The sequence below is a fragment of the Poecilia formosa genome, unplaced genomic scaffold (assembly GCF_000485575.1).
Source record: "Poecilia formosa unplaced genomic scaffold, Poecilia_formosa-5.1.2 Scaffold72, whole genome shotgun sequence".
NCBI lineage: Eukaryota > Metazoa > Chordata > Actinopteri > Cyprinodontiformes > Poeciliidae > Poecilia > Poecilia formosa.
This window is the reverse complement of record NW_006800011.1, coordinates 479,603-501,844: the sequence shown is the minus strand read 5'-3', so window position 1 is coordinate 501,844 and position 22,242 is coordinate 479,603. Positions and strand designations below refer to the sequence as shown.

Sequence of the window (22,242 nt, the reverse complement as noted above, 5' to 3'; positions counted from 1 at the left end):
CTGAACCCATCGAAGCACTGAACAGATGCTTAGAACAGATAAATGTGTGGATGTGCCAAAACTTTCACAGCTTCAGCTATTACAGCTACAAACTAGAGATCTGGTGCAAAATCTGGGTTTAGTGATGAACTCTGACCTGTCACATAAAGACCGTTACAAAGTTGGCCTTCTATCACCTGAAGAACATTTCCAGGATTAAAGGATTGATGTTCCAGAAAGATCTAGAGAAACTCACCCATGCGTTCATCTTTAGTTGCATTGATTACTGCAACAGTGTCTTTATAGATCTGGCTAAAAAGTCAATCCTCCTACTGCAGCTGATCCAGAACGCTGCTGCCGGTGTTCTGACTAAAACCAGGACGATAAAGCACATCACCCCAGTTCTTCCACTGGCTCCCTGTAGCTAGGAGAGTATAAATCACTGGGCGGCTTAAAGATCTGCTGTTGCTGCATCAACCTTCCAGACCTCTCAAGTCTTCTGGTTCGGGTCTGCTCTGCACCCCCAGAACCAGAACCAAACATGGAGAAGCAGCATTCAGCTTCTATGCTCCACAAATCTGGAAGAAACTTCCAGAAAACTGCAAAAGAGCTGAAACACTGAGTTCCTATAAATCAGGGCTAAAAACCTACTTGTTAAAGTTGCCTTAGATTAGTAGTTAGTGAAACATTGATCAATACATTTGTTTGCTTGATGATTTTGATGACATTTGTCAAATGTAAAAGAAACAATGATATTTTTATGATGTAAAGTGCTTTGAACTTGTTGCTTAAATGTGTGATATTTGACCTAGATATTTATTAACTCTTGATTTTGGTCAAGCCTTTTCAAGTAAAAAGGTGCAAGTCCCAAGTCAATTCTGTAAAACTCCAAGACAAGTCAGAAATCTGAACACGTATTCAAGTCATGTCCAATGTCTTAATGTTAATGACTCCTGTCCAAGTCATGTGACTTAAACAACCAACTGAAAGTTTTTTATTATCAGTTTCAAATGCCCCTTCATAGCATCAAATGCATAGATGGCTTCATTTAGTTGGAATTCTTATGTCTTTTCCAATCTTTCAGCACCTTCAATATGTGAACTTTTAACTTTTTGAATGGTTTTCTTGGGGACTTTGACATAAAGAAGATGATTAATGATATCAACCTGTCTTAAAACACTGTGAAAGCTTTAACTTTACCTGACTGGGCTGCTGCTGGCGTCTAAATCCTGTGCCGTCACCGCCCCAATGATGGTGCCCGCGGGCGTGTCCTCGTACACATCCATCACATAGGAGGGCTTATTGAACACCGGGGGCTCATCCACATCCAACACGTTAATCTTCACTGTTGCTGTGTCTTTGAAAGCCCCAAAGCTCTGGAATCGTGGATCCAAATGAGCGTTGGAGGCTTCCACCTTGAAGGTGTACGCCTTCTTGGTCTCATAGTCCAGCGGCTGCAAACACAGAGAGGAAGACAGAAAACAGAACCGTTCAAGTTGCATCAACAGACTACATTTAAAAGCCTAATTTCAAATCATGTGAAGTGTGTCAGCACTTGTATTCTAATTTCCTCTCAATGTGAAGTTCACTTGCTGAGAGTTAAGAGCTCTTCAAGTGGTGCTGCAAGTCCTTCTGAGTCTTAACTGACTGCAGTTTGCCCTCTGACTGCAGTTAACTTTTAACACCATTAAAAAGCCAAATAACCCGATTTGCAAGGATATCCACACAAGTTAATCTGTTTCACATTTTGTCACATTATGGCCACAAACTTTAATGTATTTTATTAGAATTTTATGTGATAAACCAGCTCAAAGTTTTGCAGAAATCTGAAGTAGGAAGACAAATGATAAATGGTTAATCTTTGCAACAAAAATCTGAAAAGTCTCATTTTTATTCACAACTTTATTCCAGTACCTCTAAAAAAACCTGGGCCAGTGATCTAATTATTCTGCAGTTTAAGCTCAACATAAAACGGACAGTGTGGCACAACCGCAAACCTACAAAAACACGGACATTCGCCTAAATCACATCGCAAACTCAAATTTATATATAAATATATTCTGCGACAATCGGCCCTTTAAGAACATTTCTAATCTTGATATGGCCAAAAATGAAAATGAGTTTGATACCCCTGATTTAAGCTGAAAAGAAAGATGAGGAAAGTTACACAGAACCAGCGGTCATTGGGTCAGAGGCACTGGACACTAAGCCTAATTTAAAGATGTTGAAGACACAGGAAACATGTGGAAGAAGATGGATGAGCAAAAAAATTTAACTTTTTTTTTGCTCATATGCAAAACTAATACAGCACAACACCCTGAACACACCATCTCACTTGTGAAATATGGCTGTAGCGACATTGGCTGCTTTTCTTCCGCAGTGACAGGGAAGCTGGTTAAAAATAATGGGAAGACAGATGGTGAAAAACACAAGGCAGTTATGGGAGAAAACCTAGAAGAGGTGACAAAAGACTTTAGGAATGTAGGTGATGCTAAATGTAACCAAAGCTACAATGGGATGGGAAAGATCAAAGGAGTGGACCAGTCAAAGTGCAAACCTAAATCCAATTGTGAATATGTAGCCAGACTCAAAAACTATACCGTGTATTTTTGGTCTAGTTTCTAGTACACTTGAAACAAGGCAAAAATACTTTCTATAAATGTATAGGAGTTTGTTTTAAGTCAATAAGTCATTAATACTGATGAAAAAATACTAGTTCCACCGGCAGACTAGTTCCACTTTATAACAGGGGAAAAAATATCTTATCGTAGGTGAAATAATCTGCAACAGGAACTAGCACTCTTTCAAAAATACTGACATGAAACAAGCTCCTATATCTCTCTGAAAAGTTGCTTGTAGGTTAGTTTTTTCTTATTTCAAGTGCACTAAGATATTTGCACTAGACTCTAGATCAGTGTTTCTCCACCCTCGTCCTCAGCGCCCCCCTGCTCTGCATGTTTTAGATGTGCCTCTATTCCAGAACAGCTGATTCAAATGATTGCATGACCATCAAGTACTGCAGAAGCCCATTAATCACCCAGAGATACAATTCAGGTGTGTAGCAGAAGGGAAACACCTAAAACATGCAGGACAGGGGGGCGGTGAGGACCAGGGTTGAGAAACACTGCTCTAGATGAAAAATGTTTTGTTTTTGTTTAATGGTGATTTCCATCCAACCTGGCTGAGCTTGAGCTATTTCTAGATGCATAAAGTCAAAGGAGGAGGCTTGCAAATCAGATTGCTGTAAAAAGCTTGAACGTAGTATTCATTCATCTTCAACCAATCAATCATCAACCTAAAACGTTAAATGTCAGATTTCCATTCTCAGAGCGATAAAAAGTCAAGCCGCTGTTACTTGGTTGAGAAACTCCTCACCTTACTTTCAGAAGCCTCCAAACCGAGTTCATATCTTGTTTCTCCTCAGGCTTCTGACACGTCGACTCAGGGTCAATTAGTCAAAAGCTGGGGGAAGGAATTTGCCTCCACAATATGTCTGCAGCTGAGGTGCTCACATCTGACAGCAATGAAACCCGCGCTCATGCCTCTGCCTGTCTGCTACCCCGTCATGTGTGACCGACCATACTTGGGCGAGCTAGCAGCTGGTCATGCTCTGCTGGCCCGGAGTCACATGAGAGACATTCCCTTTCGGTGTACTTCAAATTGACTAACATGTCCGCCATGGCAGCAATACTATCTCCCTGCCCCAGGACTCAGGCTTCTCTTGTTTCGGAAGACAGCGAGTGAAAACAACTGGTAATGGTGTTGCGAAATGTGAGTATGAAAAGAGACAGCAACTGTTAGATGGAGAGGGAGAAGAAGGTTCAGCACTCTCCTCAAATTAATTTTATCACGTTACAACCGCAGAGTTGAAGCCAGAAGTTTACATACACCAAACAAACCTTTTTTTTTGTTTTCAGTCTGAAGCAAAATCAAACCAAACTTCTCTTGCTTTAGGTCAGCTAGAATGATCACAATGATTTCTGTTTGCTAAATGAGAAAAACATTTATGTATTTGTCTTCAAAATCAGAAGTAGAAGCGTTGCAGTAAAGGTGAGAAGATTTGCACTGCAAAAACACAAATTCCAACCAAGTATCTTTGATCCAGTTTCTAGTGCAAATATCCAGTTTCTAGTGCAAATATCTTAGTACATTTGAAATAAAACAAAACTAACTTACAAGTAACTGTTCAGTAAAATATAAAAGCTTGTTTTCAGTCAACAATTTCTTAATATTGATTAAAAAATACAAGTTCCACTGGCTGAATATTTCACTTAAAACATGGGGAAAATGTTAAATAATCTGCCAGTCGAACTTTAATCAATATTAAAGAATTATTTACTTAAAATAAACTACTACATCTTGCTGAAAAGTTAGTTTTGTTTTATGTCAAGAGTATTAAGATATTTGCATTAGAAACTAGACCGAAAATACTTGGTAAATGTTTGTGTTTTTGCAGTGACATGCAATCCTAGAATAAAACTAGGTTTTAATAATGGTTCCCAAATAAAAATCCAAAAAGTTATTAAACCGCTTGTGTGCTGATACCTTCAAATAAACTCCAGTGCAACTACAGTGCATCCCCCCTTCCCTATATGTGGTTCAGTTTTCCTGGATTCACCTATTTGTAGATTTTTTGTGAAGCATATTTAAAATATTCAAGAGAAAATTCAGAATTGAAAAGTAAAAAGTCAGAACTGCCAAAGGAATTTGAACTCCTCCAATCACACCGATGCCCCTCTGACACGTTTCCAAAAGTGAAAACTTTCAAGGGGTTTGAATATCTTTGCAAGCTACTGTACGCCTTGTGATGCAGAATAAATGGGATGGCTTATCTGTGCATGAATTAGCCATCTGATTAGAGGCCAATCAGGAGAAATGAAGCGAGGCTGTGAAACTGTGATTCCACCGTGATAACAGGTGCATCTCTAACCCTCTGTCTGTCCCACCTCGCCTCACATTCACAGCAGGGGCCCATAAAACGACTGGAGGAAAAAAAAAGTTATGTGAAGCCAAGCCAATCTGAAAGCAATCACTGACCATCAACTGCTGTGATTGGTTTGATTGCACACCAAATGCAACTGGCAGGGCCCAGAGAAAAGATCCTTTAGGAGGAAATTCATTCTGTCCCCTTCAATATCTCCCAAGGAGTGACGACACAGACAGGAGACAAACCAGTAGCGCTGTGTACAAACTGAATTTAGCATTCGTTGCAGTGAAATGCCGATCGTGACAATCAAGTTACACCAACAAAGTAGGATAAGACTGCTTAGCAGTTATTATCTCAGCTTTCAGAGCCAGTTCATTTGATTTCCTGGAAGTCTGCATCTAAAAGCAGCTTGCCGTTCTGAAGGAGTGAGTCAGACTGCAATAAATGCACAAATATGTAATCAAATTCCTCTCATTATGCAAAGCTTACGTCGAGACAGCCTGGAAAAGAAGGTAAAGCCACTACAGCTGGAATGTGTATGACAATGCACTCTGGGTTTTTGTGTTACAAGCGCATCATACATAGATCATGCTGAGTCAAAACGGACGCCGGGGGATGATCCTGCCTAGCTCAGCTGAAATCTGTGCGCAGGTGGAGGGAGGATGGAGAAGACAGGGCGGTGCAAGGGATTGTGGACAGCAGGAGGTGAACACCAGGCCTCATTAGCATGTTTCTCATCAGGGAGACGCAGGAACTCTGGTGCATCACCTCAGTTAGGACTGAAATATGAGCTTCTAATTTCCATGTAAAGCCCAGTTGCCAGAGGACAATATTGCAGTGTGTTTTATGGTGTTAAAATATTCGAACAAACACAGCTGGTGTTCTGAAGTTCCTGCTGACAGATTCGTTTGTGTATAAAGTGCTGAAAATAAAGCATTGTCCCCATTAGAGATTTACTTTTTTTGCTTTTTTTGTCACCCTTACAGTATGTTTCAGAGAACTGTTCAAACCAACATGGATTTATGTGAAAAAGTAATCACCACCCAAGTTTTAGACCGGTTTGTTTCTCCTTTCACAGCAACAGTTGGCATTAAAGGTTGACAATTAGTCAACTGAGGAATTTGGCACGCTCTTCTTTACAGAATCACAGAAATGTAGCTGCGTGTTCATTTGTTGAAACATTGTCGATATTGCATTAATGTTGAAAAATCACAGTTGCGGTGTTTCCCATAAATAAGAAACAACTAAAATCCCACGTGAATAAATTTGTTCATATGGTAAGTCAATAAAAAAAAATGCTGCTCCATCGTCCTCCTGCCACTTCCTGTCGTCTTCTTTGTGGTTTCCACCAGTAGTAACTGTTGATCACATGACTCGTGTGAAGCAAAAAAGTGTTTCCTCTGCAGTTTTACAAAACACACTAACCTCGGAACAATCAAAAAAAGTGATTTTTTTGCCTACTTCATGTTGTCAGACAGGTTTTATCTGACTGATTTATTTATGCAGTAATCAGGCCTCAGCATAAGTAGTGAAATTGAATCCCAAAATTTGGTTAATCAGAAATTATTTAAAAAGTGGAACAACAATGGATGGCTTTTTACCTACAATAGAGAAGATTGTCATATAAAATTTTTGAATTTATTATATTGATTAAGGCAAACTTAATCAAACTTATAATTTTCTTTTAAATCTTGAAATTTTAAATGTTTTTTGATGAACATAGGAAGTTTATCGTAGACTTCCTATATTCTTGTTAATATATTTTTCACATGTAAATTTGATCAAAACAGAAAGGTTTCACTTGTGGGAAGATGGAGATGATCTGGTTCACTGGCTGCATAATTAGCCTCCAAACACATTCTATGGACTGATTTACATACTCAGCTTTGGCAACAAAACGCTAATGCTAAGAGGCTCACTGACTTCTAAATGTGTCTGAGATGCATGATGGTGCATATATGTCTGGTATATCTGTTGTTAAATTAGAATAAAATGGGACCAGAAGGGGATAATGACAAAGTCTAAGTTAATGAGAAGACGTGCTAATGTGTCAACGCTTGACTAAGAGGGAATCAAATCAGATCTGCTGGGCCATGGGGGAAATTTCCCAAGAAGTGAAGAATGATAAAAGGAGGGGAAAAAGGCCATTTGTTCAGAGACTGCAGAAATGATTTAACATGTTTTCCCCATTCCTCGCAGATGACCTACTTCTTCACTCCCAATCCAGCACCATTTGAGTATCTGTTAACACCGATCCACACGTGTGTTATCTTTAAACAAAATGCATGCACCTTCTGCGTGTGCAGTTGAGCATTTGAAGCGTCTCATTACAACCCGGGCTCCTCTGCACCTTTCATGTGTTACTGTGGACATAACAAGGAAGTGTATCAACAGTGGAATTTGTAAGGAGGACAGAGCAAGTTCCTCTCATGTCAGTGCTGCTGCTCTTCAACATCACAACAGAACACACTTGAAATTCCAGACATGGTGCTGCAGCCTTTGATATGTAAATGTGCACCTTCATTGCACTGGAAGTGCCACTGAATGAAGCTGCTTTTTTCCCCCCTTCCAATTGAACCTGCCATGTTCCGAGGGATTTAGTTAATTTAGAACAAGGGACTAATCAACGCATCACACTCTCACCGCTACAGTATTACACTTCAAACATAATAAAACAGTCCTTACATCATTAGACTCCCAAAACAGTAACAGTTCGTCCTGGAATAAATGTCCAAGAACTCAAGTTTTACTCCCACTTTGCTCTCTCAAATCTTGGTTGCAGATTTTTCTCTGGTTACTGTTTATTTCAGGGAATGAAGAACCAGAATGAAATGCATAATTAATGGCTTCTCACTTTGGCGCTGTGCTCAGTTTAGAATTACAATTCCTGAATCCGATAATCTTCTCAAACCTTAGATACGGTCAGAAGTTTACAGAGATTCATCCTCGGGATGAACACCATATTAATTTGCACTTGTAATGATTTCTTTGAACCTCAGAGTGAAATGATTATACAACATACAGCATGCATTGATGTTTAAAACAACAATTAGGTGCACATTACTGATAGCTGACAAGGTCAAAACTATAAATATATTTTGTACACAAAAAAACCTACCCACTGAACAGATTTTTAAAATTTTTCCAGAACGTCAGACTTTTACCAGAGAAAATACAATTTGCAGTTTTCAAATGCTACTTTTCTTTGTTTCGGGTAGAAAAAGCAAATAAAACCAACATTGTCCCATGAGAAAAAGTAGTAATTTAAATGCAGGCTTTGATTAGGCCCCTGCAAATCCTTCATTTTGTTTGTTTTGAAACATTCATAGGTGGAATTGTTGACATACTTCAGATCATTGCCAAATTTCTGCAAAATCCAAGAGCACTTGAGCTGAAGGTTTCCCATGGAGCGCTCCAAGAAAACCAAGAAAATCTCAGAGCTCTGCAACAAAACATTCTCATATGTACCACTGACTACATATGAGAGTTAGCGATACACTAACTCTCAGTGTGTGTCGCTTGAGAGTTATTATCCGTGTCACTCGAACTGAGCGGCCCATATAAACAAGTCTGAACCTCAAAACTAACATGACATTCATGCCAAAGAGAGGCGTGTAAACATTTCTCACCTGACTTACCAGGACGGCTTTCTGTCATCATTAGCAAATACATTACTCTAAGAGGATGGGGATTAAATGGCTTGGAAAAAGCTCCAGAATTATGTTTAATCTATGATACACTGTGCGACCTTAAATCTATTTAACCAGAGTATTATATATTTACAATACCACTTATGAATCATTAACGCCCCCTCCCTTGATTTATCCGCTGAGAGAAACTCAAAGCAAATTCAAACACGCCAAAAATATCACAGACTCCTAATTGCAGCTGCGTGAGCCAAAATATAACTCCAAACGGCAGCATTAAAGGCGATGTTGGGGTGTTTAATTTTCTCCGAATTTCAAGCTCTTTGATCCCACATTCAGCATCGACACTCCTCACTGGAAAACACTGCTCTTCATTTTGGTTACTCTCAGCTAATCGCGCTCAAAACGACGATGTTTACAGGATGAACTGCAGCTTCAAAACAAAATGATGCTGCCACCACCGTATTTCACCACAGTGTGTTAATTGCAACGTGTATTTACTTAGGCGTTGATTTGATTGTCCTCTGACCTTACTAACTTTTTCACTGTTTTATTCCTGAGGTTGTATTCCAAGTTGAGTTTTTTTTGTGCGTTTCTTGATGTTCGTCATGATGTTCATTCATAAATGTTGCATATCAAACCACTGAGGCCTTCACAGAGCAGCTGGATTTATGCTCTGAATAAATTACACATATGTGGAGATTTATTTTGTAACTTGTTACATTCTGAAGGCAGTCGGTTGCACTGGAAATACATCCAGAGTAAATGTGACTAAATGTAGATATCCAACACATTTATATTGGTAAAAAAAAAATGGGAAAATTCTGCCTTCATTTCAATCCAACTTACAATTATTACAGTCACTAAAAATCACAAAATCTAACCATGTATTTTTGTCTAATTTCTAGTGCAAATATAAGTTTTATCTTATTTTCAAGTGTGCTGACTTACAAGTAAACTTTCAGATCTAGGAGCTATATAAACTTAAATTGATGAAAAAGTACTAGTTCTACTGACAGATTAATTCACCTGTAACAAGATATTTTATGTCTTGTTATAAAATATAAAAGAAGTAAAATGTCAACGGAACGTGCTTTTTCATCAAAAATTATTGACTTTAAACAATCTTGCTTACTTGTAAGTTATTTTGTCTTATTTCAAGTATACTAAGATATTTGTACTCGAAACTAGACCAACATTCTTGGTTAGATTTTGTGCTTTTGCAGTGTACACTGTACCCAAAGTACACTGTATCTCATAAAATCAAGAAAATAAATGTTTTGAAATGTGATTGTACTACAGCAAAATGTGGAAAACCCCAAGTGGTCTGAGTGTCTTTTGCAAGGCGCTGTGTGATGTCATGGGGTCAGTGACTGATAATTTCACCTGAACATTGCAGAATACTAAAGACCACTGACCGATATTTTGCCATCGGCGGACGAGCAAACGCGGAGCAAAAAACAGCTTCTCTTTCACAAAGCAAAGCTTACATGCCCCAGAGAGCCATTTCATGTCCCTCTGAATACCGGGGGGTCTTAACACTGTGGAGAAGAGATGCTCACTTTATTGTGCTGCCATCAGTCACATCGGTTTGTGTCCTTGGCTGCCTCCGAGCATCTCCATCCTCTCGGTTGCTCCCAACAGTGGAGTGCCATTTGAGTGGCTTGCCAGCAGCTCTGTCCACACTGCAGTGGAGTAGAGTGACTGCAAAAGACTTGCGCTGCCACTCTTAATAGGACAGGGTTAGCCCTGGGATGAGCCCCGAGACACTAGCTTAATCTATTACACCCACGCCTCAAAGCCACCAGAGAGCGGACACTTCATCGACTCCAAGCACCTCTCCGGCCGTCTTTGTCACTCTCCGTCTACAGTTTGTTCCCTACTTGACTCAGGCGTAGCACATGCATAAACAGACGCGTTGCACCCCGCTTGGTTGCTTGGTGAGGTGTTACTCTGCTGTGCTTGGCACCTGAATCTCCTGCTGTTCCGAGGTATTGTTTCCTCCTTTCCTCCTCCGTTTCAGTCCCTGCCACATGGAGACAAAAATAACTCATTCCACCCCCCACTGGAACATTCAGCCCTACAATCAATAGGTTGGTTTCAGCTCTTGTCTTTGAGCAAGACACGGTTGATCTCATGCCATGTGGCTGCAGTATTCAACCAGCAAACCAGAGTGAGTAGTTGTTGTTCAGTAGAGTCGGGACTGGATTTAGTCTTTTTTTATTTTCCAAACAGCATGGTAGCATCTCAATAAATTTGGAAGGCAACAAAGCATAAAAATATTTATTGCTCCAACAGTCAACTAATAAGAAGTCTGATTGCGATATTAAACAGCAGTCATTTTATAGCTTTAGTGTAATTAAGTCTGTAATTAATGACAGGGGCGATAAAAGGAGAAAGGAAGTCTGTTTTCTCATCTAACTTCTGATTAAGACTCACTTTAGCATTTCTTCACACTGGATTAATATTTCACTAAATTCTCCAAAAACCCATATATGTGATGTGAGTGTGCCAAAAATCATAAAGAAAGAAGTTTACCAACAGTTTTATTGCTTTTTTATTAAGAAAGACTTGAATGATCAGGATTACTTTGCTTCATTTAGCAGTTGTTGACATGAGTGCCCAAAGGCCTCACATGGAGTTCCTCAAGGCTCTATTCTTAGACCATGTTTTATACAATAAAGTATCAAACTACAGAGTACATTTCTTACTATGCTGGTCTTACGTCCTGCATCTGACTTTCAGATACCCTGTTTGATTTATTAAAAATATCCAGTTTTAATAAGTTTTACTCCACTTCCAATACCTAAATTTATGAAACTTACCAGACACAGACTGACAACGTTTCCAGTATTTTCCCTCCATCCTGCAAGCTTGTGTCAAAACTGATGTCTTTATTCACTGCTTCACATTTCTCTCCATATCCACATTTTATTTACAGTGAGCAGTCAGCAGATTCGTGACAACGGTAGTACAAGTATTTATGAAGCTGTAAATGTGTCAGTGCATCATCGAGTGGAGGAATGTCTCATGGACACTTTTGTTCACTCGAGGGAGCTTAGAAATACAATTCTGACCCTGAAAATAAAAGGAATAATTAAGATTAAAAAAAGAGTAATGAGTTTAGCTCAGCCTCTTCTGGCAGATGTGAGAAAAGGTAAAAGTGTTTGGTTCTGTCAGGTCTAGGATTACAGGATCCCCACTGAAATCTCACTGAAAGAAATGTTCCACTCTGAGATCTAGTGGGACCAAAGCAGAAGAAGGAAAAAAAAGAATTTTAAAAAGTTTAAGTTTTCTTAAAGCAAACTGTGTTTTCAAACTTTAGTGACAGCAGCGCGAGACAAACTTTGTCGTTCTTTTGTAAACATCCTCTGGGTGACTTGTACATTATGAAACTACAGGGAACAGTCGATAGAGACGGAAAATATTGGAAAAACAAAAACGTTTCAATAGTTAAACTGGTTGCAGACTGTAAAAGTTACATTATGTGGACTCTACTTGCAGTGGCCTGTTTTCTTTCCATGCCACAGAAGTTTGTTACTTAAGAAGAAAAGTCATACCATTTTAATAGTAATGAAAGAATCTGCTAAATATTTAGCTTTTTCATGAAGAATTAACCAATGACAATACAACGCAACTTTTATAATTGCTAAAATAATTGCTTGTACTTTAACTCGGCATGCTAAACCTCAACAGAGCGCGCGACCTTTCCTGCATATTGACATTGTGGAATCTGAGTTCTTGTACACATGAAAGTAAAATCTGAATATTATTAGAAAATGGTAAAGAACAAATTATTCTTTCAAACTGATATCACTATATGCATCAATTTTATTTGCGTTCCCTTATTTCCCAAGCTTGTGGTTGGGTCGAGTATTAAGAAGTTTGCAGTTTACAAATCATCTGCAACTCCGTCCAACAGTTTTTATGGACCCTCCATAAGACTCCGCGGCCAGATGATTTGGAAGTGTCGCCACAGGTCTGCTGCAAATGCTCTTTACTCAGTGTATTGTGGCCAGTGGGGGCTTTCAGTTTGCACAGCGAGGATATAGTCATGTTTGAAAAATGGATTCTCTGAGTAGGAGCGAGCAAATGTTATGCCACACAAGCTGTCATTAAACAGCACTGCTACTTTAGCGCTCACAATATTTCAACTCCGCTGCAGAAAAAATAAAGTCTTACCAAGTATTTCTGGACTAGTTTCTACTGCAGATTTCTTAGTACACTTGAAATAAGACAAAACTAACTTGAAAGTAACTTCTTAGCAATTATTTTAAGTCAATAATTCCTTAATCTTGATGAGTTCCTAGTTCCTCTGGCATATTATTTCCCTTATAAAAAGACATTTTCCCCATGTTGGAAGTGAAATAATCACTGGACTTTTTCATCAATATTAAGGAATTATTTGCTTAGAACAAGCTCATAATTGTTGCCCAAAGTTTACTTGCAATGTTTTTTTTTTGTTTAAAGTGTACTAATATATTTTAACTGGAAACTAGACAAAAATACTCTGTAACATTTTGTGTTTTTGCAGTGTACGTTTCTTTGTCATTCCTAAGAGAAAATCAGCAAGCATGCAAATGGACAATCATTTCATCTTTACCTCCACAACCCAAGGTTATCCGTCTGAATCTCTGTGTGCAACAACTGCTTCCCATCTGTGTGTGTTGCCTTATAATGCAGCCGTGTCCTTGAGCATGCGTTTTCATGTTCAGTGCGTCGGTTTGTGCGCTCACATTTGTCTGCACGCTTTCCTGGGAATTCTCCGCAGGGTTTACCTATTGTCTCCCATAATCTTGTGTTTTGCAGATGGGATGTGCAAACCCCTTCAATGCCTCCATGCTGCTCTTCCCCCCCTCCACGCCACCATCCATCCCCTTGTATTGGCAGACTGGGAAGCAGATGATCATCCTTTGAACCCATTACTCAGCCTGATCCTCTTATCATAACCAACCTTCCTGAGTCTCTAATTTGGGGTCTGCCAAACTCCGCTCTGTGCACAATGTGGCTTTCGTTTCTCTCCCGTTGAGCCCTTCTTCTTCTTCTCCTTCTTCTTCTTCTTCTTTTTTCTACCTCATCAATATGTGTGTGAGGGAAGTGAGTCAAAGGAGAGTGAACAGGGATCCTCTGCACACATTTGCGCACCTATCTCAGGGGATATTCCTGCACTCTGAAATAAGACAAGCATGTGGGTGGGTCAGTATTCTGGGAACACAAAGGCTTCATCTTCAGCTACCTGCTACTCACACCTTTCCAAGGAATCGCTCATTTTCCCTCCCTGGCTGTGTGTCCTGCAAATATCACATTCCCCTATGGCTTATAGCACATGTTCGGTGCATTCCTCTGTGGGGGATGTGGTCAATTAAATGGGCTCGCAATCCCACCCAGGGTAGGGAATACACCACAATGTCTTATTGTTTTAAATGGAAGTATATCAAACGTTGGGAGTGAAACAATGGGAGAAAAAAATCCTTCCACGCCGTGTGTCAGGGGTATACACGATGTAAACAAATAAATGTCTTCATTTGCATCAGAACTGCACACTGTCTCTTTCTGCTGCTCCATTAGTGTCAATGAGAAGGTCACTAAACATGATGTATCATTGTGATGACGAGAACGCGAGGTTCTCGGTTTAGACCGAGGCGTCTCTCGCACTAAGCCACGAATCAATTACTCACTTCGCTGCATATTTTTGCGGATCAAAGGATCACGCACCTTTTGTGCGCTCGTGTGCCGGGGCATGTTCTAAAAATGTAACCGGGTAACGAACACCTCTCTGTCTGATACGTAAGAAGAAGAAGAAAAAAAATGTGAATTTGCATAACCCCCCCAAAGAGCATTTTAGACACTTACATCAGAAAGAGCCCGAAAGGCACAAAGACAGACTGAAGTGCTTTCGTCTCTTACTTCTGCAATCAGTTGAAATATGTGCTTTATACCTGATTAAAACAACAGACAAAAGCCGGGTTTGTCATAACTCCTTTAAAGTATTTTGTTGGCAAAGAAGGTACGGATTTTAATGAGAAACCTATGTTTTTGATCCTCCAGCCTGAAATTTGCATGAAAAGATGTGAAAGAGAGAGTCTTTAATAGGGAAGTTTGAAGTCTGGATGTTAAAATGAAGAAAGGAAATGAACGATACTTTATGCCAGGACAAAAGTTGGCGCTGATTTATATCATTTAGTGTTCAATTTTGTAGGACACCTAATCTACTCATAATTAACCAAGTGTAGTCTGTGTGCATAAAGAAAGAAAGATCAAGAAAAACGTTGAAATATTTGCATCTTGAGGTAAAAAAAACACCCAAATATGGAATGGACTAGGACAGTGTTTTACAAGGTTTAGGCTGCAGCGCCCTGGAGGGCCACAAGGGGGCACTGTGGGGAAAATTAAAAAAAAATGAATCCCATAAAAAAATCACTATTTCAGTTTGTTTTTCAGTCATTCTTAAATATAAAATATAAGTCAAAATATTTGATTTAAACATTATTTCTTATGCTCATTTTCTAATTGGCTGCCAGTCAAATTCCCCAAGCCGCTTAGCTCCTTAAGCTAGCATAGCAAACAAGAAGTGGAAAAGTTTCTGATTAAAAAAAGACCAAAGGAGAGTTATGAAATAACAAAAAACTTGAGGCGATAAGCATAAAATATTACATATAGAGAGGACTGTAATGAAAAATGAAAAAAATCTGTCAATAAAAAGATTTTCAGATACAGAATTCATGGCCATATGAAGTCAGAAGTTATGAGGCAGCATTTATGCTAAATGAATGTAATAATTACTGAAAGGTGAATAAAAAACATTTTAAAGGTTGGTGTTTCTTTACATGTTTTATAATATTTCCTGTGTTTGCACAGCCAGAGATTAATGCTCTTTGGGGTCGAAGATATGGAAACGTCCTGGACTAGAATACTGTCAGCAGAAAGCCTGATAAGAAGTTAACTGTTAGAGAAAGTGCTGGGAGATAGAAGCATCAGTCAACCTTGATCTGGATGGCAGGATCTTCCATCCTGTAGCAATCATGAAAAGTTGAGCTCTTTAAAAAATATCACCTCCACTGTCAAGCAGAGAGCTGGAAACATTATGAATTGAGACTGTTTGTCTGCTGAGTGTTCAAATGAGTTAAAACTTGGAGGAGAACTTCCTTCTTTCAGCCAGGATTCATAGGACTGGTCATAAAGGAATCTCCCAGTATGACAAAGAGACCACACAGCACTAAGGCAATAAAGCAGCAGCCAGCTTTATGTTTCCTCTGTTTTTTCTCTCTGTCTCTATAGAAGCTGCATCTGATCTGCCGTTCTGTTTGGCTCTGCTGCCTTACTGCAGGGAAGCATCGGCTGAAATAACGCTGCCAACTAAACGTTCTCTTCTCCTTCCATTAACTTATTACTTTTTATTAACTCCTGTATCAGTTTTTCTGTTTCTTTGTGAATCTGCTCAGCCTGGCAGATGGCCGCCTGTACTGAGCCAGACTCTGGTTCTGCTGGAGGTTTCTTCCTGTTAAAGGGGACTTTTTCCTTTCCATGCAAAGGCAACAACACAATGCACAGTTCCTACTGTCGATATGTCCAGAAGGAGTGAATGCTGCTAGTCAATGATTCAATGCAATCTAAAAAGAAACTTTTAAACACATTTCAATAATAAACTGATATTAATGCACTGTTTGATATACAGGATCAACTGGAATGTTTTAGTGACTGAATTAAAGTAATTTGCTAAAGGTTCTCAAGACGATGTTCAGTGTGAAATGGCACTGTATAAAAAAAGACATTCAAGTCGTAGACCAGTTTATCCCATCTTCAAATTCCCAATCTTTAAGAAATCTGTAGAAGAGTCTGAAGCTTTGAGCTGCCACGCAGCATCCAGAAAACCTGAAAATGAGACTTTTTATAAAGAAAAGTGGCCTAAAATCTGTCCTGAAGTGTCAACACTGCTGACAAATACAGGAAGTTTCCTGCTAGCAAAGGTGTCTTTGCCAAAGTCTTGTTTTTCTGGTGATCAAATATTTTTTTTCACTTAGTTTTAAACACATAAGTTACATATTTGTTTCTGGATCATGGTTGGTTTTCCATCTCTACACAACAAAGAGAAGCCATATAAATTGGGAACCATTTAAATTGTCAAAACTACTTTAACTGTTCAATTACTGGAAAAAACAAAATCATAAAAAGTATTTTTGTCTCGTTCTGGTGAAAATATCTTACTACACTTGAACTAATACAAAACTAATTTACCAGTATCCAGTGAATAATTCCTTAATATTGATGAAAACGTTCTAGTTTAAAGTGGAGTAATGTGTGAGTAGAACAAAGCTGTTTTGTTCCATTAGCAGATTATTTCACTGAGGTAGTTTTGTCTTATTTCAAGTACACCAAGATATTTGCACTAGAAACTAGACCAAATACACTTGGTAATATTTTGTGCATTTCCTTGGAAACATTAATATTTCTATAAGTTTTTGGAAATAATGCCACAACTCTGATACCAAACTGCAGCCCAAATCCAGGAAGCATTTCCAGCAGATAAAAGAATTAATATCAAGAAGGAAACCCGTCTCATCCTCACACAAAAGCATTGCTTACAAAACTCTTCACTCACTGACATTTACATTTTATTTCCTTCGCCATATCACACAAATTGTTTGGGGCTTTTGCATTATGCAAACGTGGCATTCCTTTGCCGTTCTTTATTCTTCCGAATCTCAATACCTCTGACAACAAATGGCATTTAAACTCACCACAGGGGTCTGCTGCATCCTGCCAAAGGGACACACAGAGAACAGAGCAGGAAGGTATCAGCGAGCGAGGGTCTTATGTTAGCCGAGTCAGACCGCGAGCAACAGCGTCGGCAGGTAAAAGCTTACATTAGGGAAGGTTTTGCTGTGTAGCTTCCTGTGTGGGCGGCAGACTCCTCAATATGTGTGTTTTACCACAGAAACAGCACATTTTAGGAGAAAAAGGTAATTCTTTGCAATGATTCAAAGCATATTAAGGCTTTGAATCATCGCAAAGAATTGCAGTGATTCAAAGTAGTACTGAATTTCAACCAAAAACTCAGAAATTTTTAGATTAATCTCAGAAATGTTCCAGAAGAAATGTGGACATTTCTGGGTTTGAAAAGGCAAAATCTGTGAGAAAAAACTCCAAAATGTTTAGATTAATCAGAAAAGAAACTTTTTTAAAATTTAATTTCAAAAGTTTGAAATTTGTGAGAAAAATTTAAATTTTGTCTAAAATTTTAGATTGTCTAAAATTTTATTTTAAACAAAACGTGGACATTTCTGAGTATCAAAAGCTGAAAAAGTCCAGCCTTTTTCACTTTTCAAACTCAGAAATTTTCAAGCTTTCTCTAGAAAATTTCTGACATTAACCTCAAATATATTTATTTTTTAGTAGCATATTTTTTTACCTGTATGGAACCGAAATTTCCACCTTTTTTTCTCTATAAAATTTCAACATTTCTGAGTTAATTGGTGGAAATGTACTCCTTTTCTTGTTTTGTTTTTGGCTATAATAAGCCGTCATATAGAAGTGTACTTGTACTACAGGCTCTTGTAGCTAAGGCATATAATCTAAGTAAATGAAATAGTTTGTAAGTCGTTAAGCAGAATGTTTTTTTTATGTTTAAAGCTGCAAACAAAAGCAGTCAGAGGGAGTTCACTGAGTCTGAATCTGAGTAATGACAGGTTTAATTCTGATTATTGTGGCAAAACAGTCACATAATCAGGCTCAGGTTCGTTTCCTTTATTCATACTTCTATTAGTGACCCTTTTGTTGATGCTTGCCATTATTCTAAGAGTAGGTGTATCTTGGCCCCTGAAACACTAATGAGACTTTGTTGAGGCTCTTGTTTTATTCTCTTTCCATGCAACTCTCATAAATGCACATTACCCACCCACTGTCATCAAGCTGGAAGCTTTAAGCGCCTAAAGTGAACTAATATCATGTCCTCGCCTTCTGCGGCCATGCCTGTGGGGAAAGCAGGATATTAATTTTATTAATGTGTTTGGACATGATTGATCTGCAAGATTTTAACTGTGCACACACCCTAAGGAGATGGGGTCATGCCAGACCAAGGCCACATACACAAGTGAGAAGATACTTTCTTAATGGGCAGACTTTTACGAAGCAGAAAGTCCTGACCATGTTCTGAGAGCTGACATAAAGACTGATGGAGGATTTCACGTCTGTTTTTGCTGTAAAGCAGAACTGAAGTTCAGTACTGACTGATAGTCATTTCAAGAGCTCCTGTTCCAGTTGGAAGGACAATCACACTTCTGAAGATAATCTACTTAAATTTGGGGGTTTAATGATTCATTTAAATTGATAGTTTTCTGTTTGAACTGATTATACAATATAAAACCTAAATGTTTGCAAAATATATACCATGGTTGCAACATTTTGCAGTCATGAGGAATTTACATTAATCCACTTATTAGACATTCAGGCTCAAATATACACATTCATCTGCTAAAACATTTGAACAAAAGTTTTCCAGCAAGTCTCAGATGCTTTTTGTTGCCCTCAACAAACTAATATTTCTTCCAGTCTGCAAACAACAAAGAGCAAAGATCATTAGAACAGAGTAAATTTTGATCCTGAAGTTGTAGGTTCTGGATGTTCCGGTTCTTTTGCGTATTTCCTTGTTGCCAAAAAATAAATTTTTGTTTACATTTCATGAAGAAGGAAGTTGAACCCAGTGACTTATGCAGAGCTTTTCATGTCATTTCCTTCAGTGGTTCTTGGTGCAGCGCCCCCACAGGAGAGGAGGGGAACAGGGTTTTTAAATGATTTGGTCTGAAAGAGAACTGCAGCAGCTGCAAATGTTGGTCCCCAATCGGATGGAGTTTACTGGATAATCAGGTGTGAACTGGAGAATGAGCCCAAAACATGCATCTTAGTTGTTTTGGAATGGGTCAAACAGACTGATAGTACGAGTCTTGTTGAACATTTCTGGATGCAGTTAAATATTCCTGGATTCACCTGTTCACATGTTATTCTGTGGAATGAAACGTCAAAATTTTCATGGAAAATGTGTGGTTTTTTTATTATTTTGTCAAGATATCTGAAATATTGGAAAGAAAATGCAGCCTGGGAAGCTGAAATACAAAGGTCAATACGATAGATTCACTTCATCTGCCATGAAGCCAAACATTTTAATGCACTCTACCAAGAATGAAGGTCAAATATTCAGCCAAACGCTAGAAATTTGTTGATGGCCACAAAAAAGCACAAAAACCTAATTAAGTCAAGTAATTTTACAGATAAATATTTTACATATAATTCTTAATCTACCTCTAGTGGGCATATATGATTAAAATAATATGCAAACATATTTTCAAAAATAGTAATTGATTTCATGTCAAATCTTACAGTGTAGCTTTTGAGCAGATTAGGACTCATCTCATTGGCTCTAGCACCATATTTCTCCCTCTAATTTTAGTCTTGGGCTCTAATGTCTTTTTTTCTCCATTCACCTCTGGCAGTTGCGGGTCTCCTTCGAAAATGAGATGATATATCTCTGAGGGTTTATCCTGGGAGTAATAAATTTCTCTAATGTATCACGCTCTTTTATGCCACTTGCCATTTTCTAAAGAGATATTATGACTCTAAAAATGCTTTATGTGATAAAAGTAGTTGGTATTAAATGAGATACTTTTGAGAGGAGGTCACAGTGCTGTGGGTGTATTAATCCATCGGAACATATGGCAAAGCAAATGAGCCCTGACATGCTAAGTGAATGCTTTAGATAGCGCAGGCGCTCAGAAAGACTTATGTCATCGCTTTGAGATGCTTCACCGCTTGGGCAGCAGCATCTCAATGTCGAATGAGGTCCAGATCACAGGTTCTGACCCAACATCTGCCTCTACATCTTTTAAAGAAGCAAATTTTAGGAAAAACAAGGCAGACTTTGTTAGAAGTCTAACAAATGGGTGTCTGACTCTGGGAAGTGTAAAAAACCAACTTCCCCTTCATGCTCTCTCTCTCTCTCCCCCTAGTGACTGGGAATTGCTGTTTATTTTTAAACCTCCCTGCTTGTGAGACATTTCTGTATGTGCTTGCATCCCACCTCTTCCATTCCCTGTCAGGTACGGTAGCTCTTCTATTTTTAAAAAAGTCTTGCGAGCGGGGCAGGGCTTCGATGCTTCATACTGTATGTTTCTCTTTCTCTGCTGATCTGTCGAAGCACAAAGTTTTTGGACAGGATTTAGACAGCCTCTCACACTTGAAAGAAATGCCAGAGTTCAAATGCAGCATTCAACCACCGGCGGCTCCTCAGAACTGCAGCGCTTTCCTGAGTGATGACTCTGTGCTGCTCCTCACCAAAAGAGCATAAAAAAATGCATACAATGTTAAGGATGCAAATAAGTACCTTCCACTCCAGCCAAGGACAAATAGTGTAAAAATAATATATTACTAATATATAAATTTATTATGCTTTTTATATGAATTTTCATTTGTTTAGATGTAAAAATACATTTAGCAGGAGGGAGAACACACTGCTTAATATCACCAGTAAAACATTTTCTGCAGGTAATTTCCATATAAGGAAGTGGTTCTTGGTTGTTTTTTTTGGGGCAGTTACTCAGGGTGGCATAGAGGAGAGGGGAGGAAACAAGAATCAAATAAAATGTAATTTATTTTTCTGTCAGTTGCATCTCAAACTAGTTTTCTATTGCTTTGTGTATTTTACATTTAATTCAGTTTCCTTTACTTAGCATCCACATTTAGTTGCTGCTAATCTAACACATCACGTGATTGCATCACAAAAACAATTTTTAGAAATTAAATAAAAATAAAACAAATAAAACCTGCCAGAATACTTGTAATCTCAGGTTAGCCACGTAATTAACTTTGGTTCAGTTCACAAGCAGAAACTTACATTGTTTGCTGTTTACTAAAATATTGTTTTATACATTGTTAAATATAACATCAGCTGGCATTAAGCTCCAGAATTATACTTTTGGAAAAATGCATCTCTTTCTAATAGCATGGCTAGTAACATGAAAATCCGTATTTTGGATAAACAATTTATTTTGAAATAAAATTACAAGTGTTCTAGTATAAACAATATTCCTGAGAAACACAAGTAGTGAATGGCTTAGTTTAGCTTTAATGCAAACTGAACTGTGTGGGACTGAACTGCATTTTAGCCGATTTTCCACATTTTTATTGGTCGGCTCAGCAGCTTAAAAAAGCCACATAAAGAGGGATCCCACCTATTAAGTGTTCAGTATTTACAGATTCACATATTAGATTAGTAATAAATGCATATTAAGGTATGTTTGGCATTGGATTTAAATTCAGATTTAAGTAATCGGTCCCTAATCTCTGCAAATACCAAGGGTCCACTGCATATCTGACATAAAGGCCTAATCCTTTGAAAATGAAAGCACTGATAGCAGAAAGTTATCATTTGACCTTACAGGCTTCACATGAGCTGAGCATGTAGCTGAGCTGTAACCAATAAGGCATTATTGCATTGTTGGTTTGACAACAAACTGCTATTTGTCGCCTCCTTTAATCTGATTCATGTCAGACATGAAATATAATCTAAAACAAATCAGTAGGTTGGCTTGTGTTTGGTCCCAAAAGTGAAAAACAAGAAACAGTTTGACAGTTCACCTGTAGAGCGACTCTACAGCTCATTTTCCAAGTTGTTCACAGACCAGAAGTAATATATATATA

The 22,242-nt window shown here is 38.4% G+C and overlaps 1 protein-coding gene and 1 long non-coding RNA gene across 3 annotated transcripts in view; one reads left to right on the top strand and one right to left on the bottom strand.

Moving 5' to 3' along the window:
- The window catches only part of LOC103140506 (uncharacterized), a 48,635-nt gene extending 34,546 nt beyond the window's left edge, over nucleotides 1-14,089 (top strand). For both annotated transcript variants that reach the window (XR_001662605.1, XR_001662604.1), the window contains one exon: nucleotides 13,363-14,089. This is a non-coding gene — a long non-coding RNA (uncharacterized LOC103140506). The remainder of the gene's footprint in view (nucleotides 1-13,362) is intronic.
- The window catches only part of LOC103140508 (cadherin-12), a 161,808-nt gene that overhangs the window by 26,635 nt on the left and 112,931 nt on the right, over nucleotides 1-22,242 (bottom strand). Inside the window, exon 7 of the mRNA XM_007555689.2 lies at nucleotides 1,180-1,433. Coding sequence (XP_007555751.1) covers nucleotides 1,180-1,433 — 254 coding nt within the window. The remainder of the gene's footprint in view (nucleotides 1-1,179; nucleotides 1,434-22,242) is intronic.